The sequence below is a fragment of the Pteropus alecto genome, unplaced genomic scaffold (assembly GCF_000325575.1).
Source record: "Pteropus alecto unplaced genomic scaffold, ASM32557v1 scaffold164, whole genome shotgun sequence".
NCBI lineage: Eukaryota > Metazoa > Chordata > Mammalia > Chiroptera > Pteropodidae > Pteropus > Pteropus alecto.
In genome coordinates this window covers 22,937,588-22,949,854 of record NW_006439568.1, presented here as the reverse complement: position 1 = coordinate 22,949,854, position 12,267 = coordinate 22,937,588, and the positions used below count along the sequence as shown (strand labels likewise).

The 12,267-nt window shown below is 35.9% G+C and overlaps 1 protein-coding gene across 1 annotated transcript in view; it reads left to right on the top strand.

Annotated features, from left to right (window-relative positions):
* Positions 1–499: 499 nt before the first annotated feature.
* Positions 500–12,267, top strand: part of VPS13B (vacuolar protein sorting 13 homolog B) — a gene marked incomplete at its 3' end in the record, with an annotated part of 647,903 nt that continues 636,135 nt past the window's right edge. The window contains exons 1-2 of the mRNA XM_025050073.1: positions 500–572; positions 918–1,094. Of these exons, the coding sequence (XP_024905841.1) occupies positions 948–1,094 (147 nt within the window). The remainder of the gene's footprint in view (positions 573–917; positions 1,095–12,267) is intronic.

Here is a 12,267-nt window from a genome sequence, read left to right as displayed (position 1 = left end):
AACTATTCACAGGCTTTCCATTTTCCAAGAGAAACCATAACCACTTGTTTTTCAGGGTTTTAAACACTAGGACCCGCATTCTCCCTCCTCCAAGGACCTGCGGCACTCCGCGCTGCCGGAATCGAGACTCGACTCCACTTCCAGCAACTACTCTCTCCCGAGTGCCACTTCCGGCTCTCCGGTGTCTCAACTTTACCGGTCCGCCCACCTTCCCAGAGCACTTCTCAGAGCTTTTTCTCGACCACAGGCAAGGTCGGAGCAGGGACACAGGATAACCGAGGGCAAGAGATTTCTTCCTAGAAGACAACACTGAATAGCTTCCCCAGCCTGAGAAATCCTGTCCTACTGTGGAGTCGGGCGGTGGCGGTGGAGGAACTGTTTGTTCTGAACACAGAGTGGGGCACACCCGGAAGTGGAGCTGTTGAGGAACTGTGCCGCCGCTGGGGGCGGATGCTAGATATCCGGAGGTGGAGAGGACGCCACGGTACTCTGGTGTGAGTGTCAGCCGGGGTGCAGTAGGGCGGAGGGCGGAAGCCGGAAGCCGGCTTCTTTCTGGCTCCGATTTTGTGGTGGTAGATCTGGCTGTGTTCTGGGAGGCGAGGGCCTTGGGGCTTGTGAAGGCGTGCGGCGGCTGAGGGGGAGCCGGTCGCACTTCATTATCCTATTCTAGGGGACTCGTCATCTTCAGGTCACTACTTTTACTCCTAGCCCTCGCTAGGCGAGTTGAGGACAGTTGAGGGGAGTTCTAATGAGGAAGTTGCAGAGAGTCCACTCGAGTTTTTTCTGCTTCTGGAAGGAGGCGAGCGGCCGCTTACGTGGAGACTGTTGCTTTTCGGCCTCTTCTCCTGAGAAGTGCTTTTTCCTTTGCTGCACCACCGACTCCTTTATTCTGATATTTCTGTCTTTACCTCTTTCAGCTTCTGACCGACTCCTCTGAACCTTAAACGATGCTAGAGTCATATGTGACTCCAATTTTAATGAGCTATGTGAATCGCTACATCAAGAACTTAAAGCCATCAGATCTACAGCTTTCATTATGGGGTGGAGACGTGGTTCTCAGCAAGCTCGAGTTAAAGTTGGATGTGCTGGAACAGGTAAAGTGTGTAGCTGTCATGGATTGGAAACATCTTCGGCTTGTTTAGAAGTAATCCGTTGTTTCTTACACTTTTACTTTACGCTTTAAAAACTTAATTTTTCTGCTAACGTATTTTAGGCTACCCTGAAACTAGAGATCTTCCTTTACAAAATATTTTTTTTTATGGTTTCTTACTAGTAATTGTTAAAATCAGATTTCCAAAAGTTGCCTCACCAAATAGGAAAACAGTCTCATTGTTCTTGTCACAGTCGCTCAGCCTATTTATTCTCAAGCCTTACCGAATATGCTAATTTACATTGCTAAGATTCTGTATGATGCTAGAAAATAATACATTCCCATTTTCCGTTTTGGGAAATGGAAAAGTCCAAAAGACAGCAAGATCTTGAGGAAAGTTCTGTCTCAGTATGAAAGATGACATTACCCGTGGCTTCCTCAGACTATTGAGTGGACACAGATTGAGAATGCCAGCAAAATTGAAAACTTTCTTAATCACTTCTTTTTAGTTTCTTTTATCCTGAGAACGCTCTGATGCAAATGAACTGTAACTTCAAAGTAATATACTTGATACTTATTTAGTGTATTTATTACTAACACATGCTAGGCAACTCTGTTAGGCTTGAGGATACAAAAATTATCTGTGGCAACTCAGGAGAGTCAGAGACCAACTGCTTTTTAGGAGATAAGGAAAGGCTTTATTTGGTGGTGATAGTTATCGATAATTTTTATTTATATACTACTGCTTACTCTATTATTGAATGATCTAGATTTAACACTAAGAAATAATACTTTTGACTCCTTCCCCTTTCTCCATGTTAATTATCTTAATATATGTATTTTTTGTTAGCACATATGCTAAGTATACAGCTCAGTTTTTATATATGAAACCACTATCCAGATTAAGAAATATTTCCTACACCCAGATGGCTCCTGCACTGCTTTGTTATTAGTACCCCACCCCTAAAACAGGTGACTGCTATTCTGACATCTGTCAACATATGTAAGTATTACCTCTTTTCGAACCTTAAATAAATTGGAATTACTTGTGTCTGGCTTCTTTTGTTCAACATTATAGCTAAGATTAACCCATGTTGTTGCATGAGTGGTAGTTCTTTGTATTGCCTTGTAGTATTTTCATTGTATAAAGATTCACAGTTTACTTATTTTTCTATTGATGTACATTTAGATTGTTTATGCTTTTGGCTATTATGAAGAAGGCTCTTATGAACATTCTTATATGTGTGTTTTGGTGGACATAGGTAATTAGTTTCCCTTAGGTGTATACCTAGGAGGTATTCATATGTTTAGCTTTAATGGATATTGCCAAGTAATTTTCTGGAGTGGTTGTACCAATTTATATTCTCAGTAACAACATAATGAGGTTTCCAGTTACTTCACAGTTTTGCTATTATGTCTGGTATTTGATTTTAGCTTTTCTGGTGGGTCTGTAGTGGTATCTTCTAATTTAAAAATTGTATTTTCCTGATGATTAATGATGTTGAGCACTTTGACACGCTGTTCATTGGCTATTTTGATATCTTTTGTAAAGTTTCTAATTCTTTTGCCTTTTTTATTAAAAAATGTATTTTTTTCTTATTGAGGTGTAGGAGTTTTTTGAAATATATTTTGGAAATGAGTCCTTTGCCAGATATATGTCTTACAGTATCTACCAGTTTGTAGCTTGTCTTTTTGCTGTTAAAAGTGTCTTTTAATGGACAGAGTTCATATTATTATCAATTTTTTCTTTATGGTTAGTACTTTTCATGTCTTGTTGAAGAAATATTTGCTTACTCCAAGGTCATAGTTACTCTCCTTTTAGAATCTTTATCGTACCCTGTGATTCATCTAAAATTAATTTTCTGCACTTGAGAAGTAGAGATCAAGATTCATTTTTTCCATTGATGCTAAATTCACACCATTCGTTGAACTGTTCTTTCCCTCCTGAATTGTAGTCTTTGTTGTAAATCAGGTTGACAATGTGTAGATTTTTTTCTGAATTCTTTATCTCTTCATTGGTCTGTCTGTTCTTCTGTCAAATATTGTCTTTTACAGTAAGTCTTGATACCTGTCTTTGTTGTAAATCAGGTTGACATATGTGTAGATTTTTTCTGAATTCTTTATCTCTTCATTGGTCTGTCTGTTCTTCTGTCAAATATTGTCTTTTACAGTAAGTCTTGATACCTCACAGCGTAATTTCTCCAACTTAGTTCTTTTTTTCCTTTAAATGGTCATAACTATTGTAGGTCCTTTTCATTTCCATAAACACTTTAATTTCAGCTTATACATTTTAGAATTTACCCCCCAAAGGGAAACCCTTTGATCTTTTTAATTGAGGTTACATTGAGTCAGTAAATTAATTTGGGAGGAAATAACGTATTAACATATTATGTTGACATAGTATTGAGTTTTCGACTCATGTACAAAACATTGCTTTCTGTATTTTAAGGTCTTTAATTTCTCTCAGCAATGATTTGAAGGAAGTTTTCAGAGAGATTTGCACATGTTTCATTAAATTTCATCTCGATGATATAAGCAGCATTTTTTTAAAATTGCATTTTCTAATTTATTATTATTATATTTAACAGTACTTAGAAATACAGTTGGTTTTAGTCTAGTAATCTTCCTTCCAGTGGCCGTTCTAACTTGTCTAATACTTTTTGGTAGATTCTTTTGGATTGTCTGTGTACACAATCACATTATTTGCAAATAATGACAGCTTTACATCTTTCTTTCCAGTGCTTGGACCTTTTATTTTTATTTTTTCGTTATTGCACAGTGCAGTAGAGATCTTGAGAACATTCTTTTTGTTCCCAACATCAGTGAGAAAGTATTCAGCATTTTACTATTAAGTATATTGTTAGAAGTAAATACTTTTTATTGGGTTAAGGAAATGCTCTTCTATTCTTTGTTTTCCAATAAGTTTTCAAAATTATGAATGGGCATTGAGTTTTATCAACTGCTGCATTTAACCCATTTCCTATTTGCCCCAAAGATATTGCCGACGGCGCTTGTGGCTGCAGCATTTACCCGGAGATAACTCGTGGATTACAGTCCTAACCTTACCGCCCAAAATTACAGTCCTAACCTTACCCCCAAAGTTTGCTGTGAAATATCTTGCTTTTATTATTATTTTTGCATCGCTCTATTATATCGATAGTCTTTGAAAGCGAATGACATTCTTTTTTTAGATTCAGCTTTTAGTAGTGGTATTTCCATTTACAAAATATAGAAATTCTCGATTGCTGAAAATGTCAAATTCTAGAAAACATAACATTTCTATGCTTGATGTTAACTGAACACTGGCAGTGAGCTGCACTTTTTTTTTTCTAAATGGGAAAAGGGTTAAAAATTATTTGCTTACCTTAAAGTTTACAAAATGTATGTTTGACTTTTTAGTGTCTACCTTTAATTTATACGTTTACCATTTCCTGAAAAGTCTTAGAAGAGTTTAACTGCATATTTTTTCTGTTTTCTCTCCCTTTTTTTGGCATGTGGTTCCCAGGTTTTTGCTTGTTTAGTTTGGGTTAACTTGTTTACATGGGTTTAGTTTATTTTTCTACTGTCTTCAGGTAGAAGCTTAGGTTATTGATTTATGTTATAGGAATTTACAGCTATAAATTTCTTTAGCTGTATCATAAATTTTGGCATGTTACATTTTTATTTTTCAGTTCAAATGTTTTCTGATTTTTCTTGAGATGAATGTGTATTTTTGCTTGTCGGATGGAGTGGTTTATAGATATTAGGTCTAATTGGTTGATAACGTTCAGGTCTTATACATCTTTGTTGACTTCGTCTATTTTGTTCACTATTGTAAATGAGGTATTTAAGTTTTTATGATTACTGTTGAATTATCTATATCTCTTCACGTTTGTGAGTTTTTGCTTTATGTATGTTGGGGCTCTGTTCTGCTCATACGGTTTATATTTTCTTCATGAATTGACCATTTTGTTACAAAGTGTCCCGTTTTGTCTTTAGTAACATTTTTTTCTTAAAGTCTGTTTTGTCTGATAATAGTGTAATTTTCTAGCTCTTTTATGATTACCGTTTGCATGATAACTTCTTTTTTTTAAATTTTATTTTCAACATATTTGTGTTTTTGAATCTAAAGTATATCTCTTATAGAGAGCATATGGCCGGATCTTGTTAATTTTTAAAATCCAGTCTGATAATTTTTGCCTTTTGATTAGAGTATTTAATCCATTCACATTTGATGTTTTTATTCATATGGTTGGATTCATGCCTACATTTGGCTATTTTCTATGTGTCTTAGGTCTTTTTTTCTCAAATAATCCTTTATCTTATTTTACATGAAGTAAATATTTTCTGGTGTTCTATTTTAGTTGTTTGTTGATTTTCAAATTTTGAGTTATTTTCTTTTTTTTTAATGAGGTTTTAAAAAATTAGTTTCGGGTATCCAGTACATTGATTAGACATTTATATGGCTTATGAAATAATCCCCCTGATTACTCTATCACCCATTTGGCTCTACATATAGCCATCACAATACTATTGACTATATTCCCTATGCTATACTCTACATCCCTGTGACTATTTTTTAACTACTAATTTGTACTTCTTTAACCCTTCACTTTTTTCTCCCAGACTCCCAACATCCCTCTCCTCTGTCAGTAACCAGATTGTCCTCTGTATCGGTGAGTCTGTTTTTGTTTAGTATGTTCCTTAGTTTCTGCATATAAGTGAAGTCGTATGGTATTTATCTTTGACTCATTTCACTCAGCATAATAATCTCTAGGTCCATCCATGTCATTACAAATGGTAGGATTCATTTTTTAATGGCTGAGTAATATTCCAATGTATGTATGAACCATAACTTTTGGTTGCTTCCATATCTTGGCTACTGTGAATAGCGCTGCCCTGAACATACAGGTGCATAGATCTTTACGAATTAGTGCAATTGCTGGGTTAAAAGGTAGTTCCAGTTTTAATTTTTGAGGAAATTCCAGACTTTTTTCCATAGTGGCTGTACCAATTTGCAATACCACCAACAGTGTATAAGGGTTCCCTTTTCTCCATATCCTCACTAGCACTTGTCTTTTGATTTATTGATGATAGCCATTTTGATAGGTGAGATGTGATATCTCATTGTGGTTTTAATTTGCATTTCTCTGATGATTAGTGATCTTCAGCATCTTTCATATGTCTGTTGGCCATCCACAGTACCTTTTTAGAGAATTCCCTGTTCAAGCTTTGTGCCATTTTTTAATTGGATTGTTTGTTATTTTGTTGTTGAGTTGTATGAGTTCTTTATAAATTTTTGATATTAACCCCTTATCAGATGTATCATAGGCAAATATCTTTTCCCATTCAGCAATTTATCTTTTTGTTTTGTCGATGTTTTCCTTTGTTGTGCAAAACTTTTTAAATTTGATGTAGTCCCATTTGTTTTTTTCTTTTCTTTCTTGCCTGAGGAGATAAATTTAAAAAGAAATTACTAGTAGCAGTATCAGAGAGATTATTGCCTATGTTTTTTTCTAGAAGTTTTATGGTTTTAGGTCTTACATTTAAGTCTTTAATCCATTTTGAGTTTATTCTTTTATATGGTGTAAGAAGGTAGTCCAGTTTTATTTCTTTGCCTGTATCTGCCCAATTTTCCCAACATCATTTATTGAAGAGACTGTCTTTACCTAATTGTATATTCTTGCCTCCTTTGTCATAGATTAATTGACCATATAGATGTGGGCTTATTTCCAGGCTCTCTATTGTGTTCCATTGATTTATGTATGTTTCGATGCCAGTACCATGTTGTTTTGATTACTATAGCTTTGTAGTATAGTTTGATATCAGGTATTGTGATACCTCCAACTTTGTTCTTCTTTCTGAAGATTGCCTTGGCTATTAGGGATCTTTTATGGGTTCCATATAAATATTTGGATTATTCTAGTCTCTGAAAAATGCCATTGATATTTTGATAGGGATTGCATTGTATCTATAGATTGCTTTGGGTAGTATGACCATTTTGAAGATGTCGATTCTTCCTACCCATGAGCATGGTATATGCTTCTATTTATTTGAACTCTTCAATTTCTTGTTTCAGTGACTTACAATTTTTCGAGAACAAGTCTTTTACTTCCTTGGTTAATTTGATTCCTAGATATTTTATTTATTTATTTTTGATGGAATTGTAAATGGAATTATTTTCTTAATTTCTCTTTCTGAAAGTTCATTATTGCCGTATAAAAATGCAACTGACTTCTGAATATTAATTTTGCCTCCTGCTACTTTAGTGAATCCATTTATCAGTTCTAACAGTTTTTTTTAGTGGAATCCTTAGGGTTTTCTATATATAGTTTGTCGTCTGCAAATAGTAACACTTTTACTTATTCCTTTCCAATTTGGATTCCTTTTATATCTCTTGGTCTGATTGCTGTGTCAAGGGCTACCAATACAATGTTGAATAGAAGTGGTGAAAGTGGGCATCCATGTCTTGTTTCTGATCTTAAAGAAAATGCTTAGCTTTTCCCCATTGAGTTTGAGGTTAGCTGTAGGTTTGTCATCTGTGGCCTTTATTATGTTGAGGTATGTTTCCTCTGTTCCCACTTTGCTGAGCGTTTTTATCATAAATGGATGCTGAATTTTGGTGAACGCTTTTCCTGCATTTGTTGATATGATCATATGATTTTTATCTTTCAGTTCGTTAATGTGGTGTATCACATTGATTTGTGGTTAGTGTACCAACCTTGTATCCCAGGACTAATCCAACTTAATCATGGTGTATGATATTTTTAATGTATTGCTGAATTCAGTTTGCTAATATTTTGTTGAAGAATTTTGCTTCGATGTTCAGGAAAGATATTGGCCTATAGTTTTCTTTTTTTGTAATGTCTTTGGTTTTGGAATCAAGGTCATGGTGGCCTCATAAAAAGAGTTAGGGAGCCTTCCCTCTTCTTGAATTTTTTGGAATAGTTTGAGAAGAATAGGTGTTAAGTTTTTGAATGTTTAGTAAAATTCACCTATGAAGCCATCTGGTCCAGGCCTTTTGTTTTTTGGGAGTTTTTTGATTACTGATTTGATTTTTTGTTGGTGGTAATTGGTCAGTTCAGATTTTCTGTTTCTTCTTGACTTAGTTTTAGGAGATTGTATCTATTTCTTCCAGATTGTCCAATTTGTTGACATATAATTGCTCTCAGTATTTTCTTATAGCCCTTTGTATTTTGCGGAGTCCATAGTTCTAATCTTTCATTTCTGATTTTAATTATTTAGGTACTCTTTTTTTTTTCTTGATGAGTCTGGTTGAGGGTTTATCCATTTTGTTTGTTCTTTCAAAGAACCAGCTCTTGGGTTCATTAATCTTTTGTTTTTCTAGACTCTATTATTTATTTCTGCTCCGATCTTTATTATTTCTTTACTTTTACTCACTTTGGGATTCGTTTGCTGTCCTTTTTCTAGTTCTTTTGAGTATAAGATTAGATTATTTAAGCTTTTTCTTGTTTCTTGAGGTAGGCCTGTATTGCTATGGATTTCCATCTTATGACTGCTTTCACTGTGTCCCATAGATTTTGAGTTCTCGTGTTTTCATTTTTATTTGTCTCTAGGTATCATTTTCTTTTCTTTCACTTTTTTTTGGTCTTTATGGAAATATAATAGTTGCTTGTATTTATGTTGTACAATTCAATGAGTTTTTCATTCATTTATAGTTGGCATACAATAATATACCAGTTTCAGTTGTATAGCATAATGATCAATGATCTGCATAACTTGCAAAGTGATCACCCACTAAATCTAGTACTCCATTTCCCCTTTAGATATTTATTTCAGCATTATTAACCATCTTCCCCATGCTTCCCGCTACATCTCCATGTCTATTCTGCAGCTATTCATTTGTACCTCTTAATCTCTTTGCCTTTTTTGTCCCCCACCAACCCCCGTCTCATCTAGTATCCCTCTAAATATTCTCTCTATCTATGAGTTTATTTCCACTTTTATTGTTGTTGTGGATTTTGTTCTTTAGATTCCATATGTACGTGAAATTATGCGATTTTTGTCTTTCTCTATCTTTCCCCTTTCATTCAGTGCAATACCTTCTAGGTCCATCAAGGCAATATCTTTTTCCATCCCTTTTTTTTTTAGTCTGCATGTGGCTTTCTTTTAATCTGAAGTGAGTCTTTTATAGGCAGCATATATAGGGGTCTTGTTTTCTTATCCATTCAGTCAGTCTTTTGGTTGGAACACTTAATTCTTTTCCATTTGAGGTACTTGTTGATAGGAATGCTATTATTACCATTCTTTATTCCTGTTTTTGGTACATGGTTTTTCTTCTTAAAGAAGTCTCTCCAACATTTCCTGTAATACTGGCTTGGTGATAATAAATTCCTTTAGCTTATTTTTGTCTGGGAAGGTCTTTATCTGTCTATCACCTCTAAATAATAGCTTTGCTGGATAAAGTATTCTTGATTGTGGATCCTTGGTCTAAATCACATCGAATATTTTGTGCCAAGCCCTTCTGTCCTACATAGTTTCTTTAGAGAAATCAGCTGCCAGTCTTATGGGAGCTCCCTTGTAGGTAACTAACTGCTTTTCTCTTACTGCTTTTTAAGATTCTCTCTTTTTATTTAAACTTTGACATTTAAATTATAATGTGTCTTGGTGTGGGCCTCTTTGAGTTCTTGGTTTTTGGGATTCTCTGAACTTCCTGGGGTTTTATGTCTATTTCCTTCACCAGATTAGGGAGGCTTTCCATCATTATTTTTTCAAATATATATTCAATTTATTCTCCCTCTTCAGGTATCCCTATGACATGGATATTTTTACCTTTAATAGTGTCCCATAGGCTCCTTAAATCATTATTATAGTCTTGGCTTCTTTTTCCTTGCCATTCTGATTGACTGTCCTTGGCTTTCCCATCCTCTATATAGGTCATTTGATCCTCTTCTTCTTCACTTTGTTTTTTCCATTTAAAATATTTCCCACCTCAGATAATGAGTTCTTCATTTCTGAACGGTTCCCTTTTATAATTTTCTTTTCCATTTTTATGTTTTTTATCTCTTTGTTGAAGTTCTCACTGAATTTATCTACACTTCCCGTAAGTTCATTGAGCATCTTTAACTCTGTATCTGTTAGATTGCTTGACTCCATTATATCTGGATCTCTGTTCTGTTCTCTCATATGGTTCTGCTTCTTTGTCTTCCCATTTTGGCTGTCTTTCTGTGTCCGTTTCTATGTACTAAGCAAAACTCCTAAGTCTCTTGGTCTTATTTTTCAGATTTGTGTGGTAGGTGTCCAGTGGCACAGTCCTGAGAGGGATTTAGCTGCAGGCCAAGTTTATCCCCAGCCTTTGTCCCTCAGGGATCACCTATTAAGATTCAGCAAGCAATCCACAGATGCCATGCTTATAGTTGCTTCAAAAAGCCACACCAGAAACCAAGGCCAGGTGCCTCCAGTGTGAGTCTTGGCGCTGCTCAATAAGGAGCACCTGACTCGCCCAGGACACACCTGGATGTGGCTTGGATGGGGCCATGAGTTGGGGAGGCGGAGCCCCAAGGAATCCTCTGGGCGGAGAGACCTTTGTCATCAGTTTGATGATATCTCAGCTGTGTCAGCGCTGAATCTGCTTACTGTGGTGGGGGAGGGCTCAACAGAGGAACAGTGGATACTGCTGGCACTTCTGTACAGAGCCAAGTCTCGCCTGGGCCCTCATTCTGACAAGTCCGTGTCCCTCTGTAAGTCTCTGTTGTCTCCTGCACAGCCGAATCAGCACTGGTGCTCAGGGTGAGCAGGTCCATCACCACGAAAGTCCGTTTGTGGACAGGGGTCCTTTAAGAGATGTCTGCAGCTGCTGGCTGCCATGCCGCTGCTATGGCCTCTGTTCCACTCAGCAGCTTGGGACTGGGCAGCCTCTCATCCTTGCCCTGTGCTACCCTACCTGCTGCTATTGCAGGGTGATTTCTTAGATTTCTCCCTAGTTGCATGACTTGTTCATCTAGATCCCAGGTGATTTTTCCTTGTTGTTTGCTCCTTGTTTCTGTGATAACTTTGATTTGGTCACCAGAGGAATGAACAGAGCCTCTATCATCTACGGCCTTTTTTTCCTGTTCCGGTTCATTTTATTTTTTTTCCTGATCTTACTATCAACCCATTCATTGTTTAGTAGCATGTTATTTAGCCTTCATGTGTTTGTGTATTTATTTTCCAGTTTTTTTTTGTAATTGGTTTCTAGTTTTATAGCATTGTCATCGAGAAGATAGATGCTCAATAAGATTTCAGCCTTTTAAATCTATTAATACTTGTTTTTTGGCCTAACATGTGTCTATCCTAAAGAATGTTCTATGTGGACTTGAGTAGAATATATATTTTGCTGCTTTGGGGTGAAACGCTCTGAAAATATCAATTAAATCCATGTGGTCTAGTGTGCCACTTAAGTCCACTGTTTCCCTGTTTATTTTCTGTCTGAAGATCTGTCCATTGGTGTCAGTGGGGCGTTAAAGTCTCCTACTATCGGTGTATTACTGTCACCATCTCTTACCTTATGTTGGCCAATAATTGCTTTATATATTTAGGTGCATCTGTGTTGAGTGTATATTTATTTGCTAGGAATGTGTCCTCTTATTGTGTTGATCTCTTTCCCATTGTGTAATGCTCTTCTTTGTCTCTTATTATAGCCTTTGTTTTAAAGTCTCTTGTCTGATATAAGTATTGCTACCTCAGCTATTTTTGTTTTCCATTTGAATGAAATATCTATCTCTTTAATTTCAGTCTGTGTATCTTTTACTCTGAAGTGGGTCTCTTGGAGACGGTATATATATATACATATATATATGTATACATATATATATATGTATATATGCCTTATGCATACAGCTAGCCTATCTTTTGACTGGAGCAATGAAAACATTTACATTTAAAGTGATTATTGATAGGTACATAGTTATTGCCATTTTATTTTTCACATTTATGGGTTCTTTTGTTGCCTTTTTTTTTTTTTCTGTTTGGGAAGCTCTTTATCTTTCTTTCCATTTAATCGCTAGCCTTCCTTGCTAGAGTATTTTTGGTTGTATGTCATTGTTTGTCATTACTGTGAATATTTCTTACCAGTCCCTTTTGGCTTGCTAAGTTTCTGTTTAAAAATTAGCCGACATTCTTATGAGGGTATCGTTGTAAGTAACTAGCTGCCTTTCTCTGGCTGCTTTTAAGATTCCTTGTTTTTAACCTTTTGCATT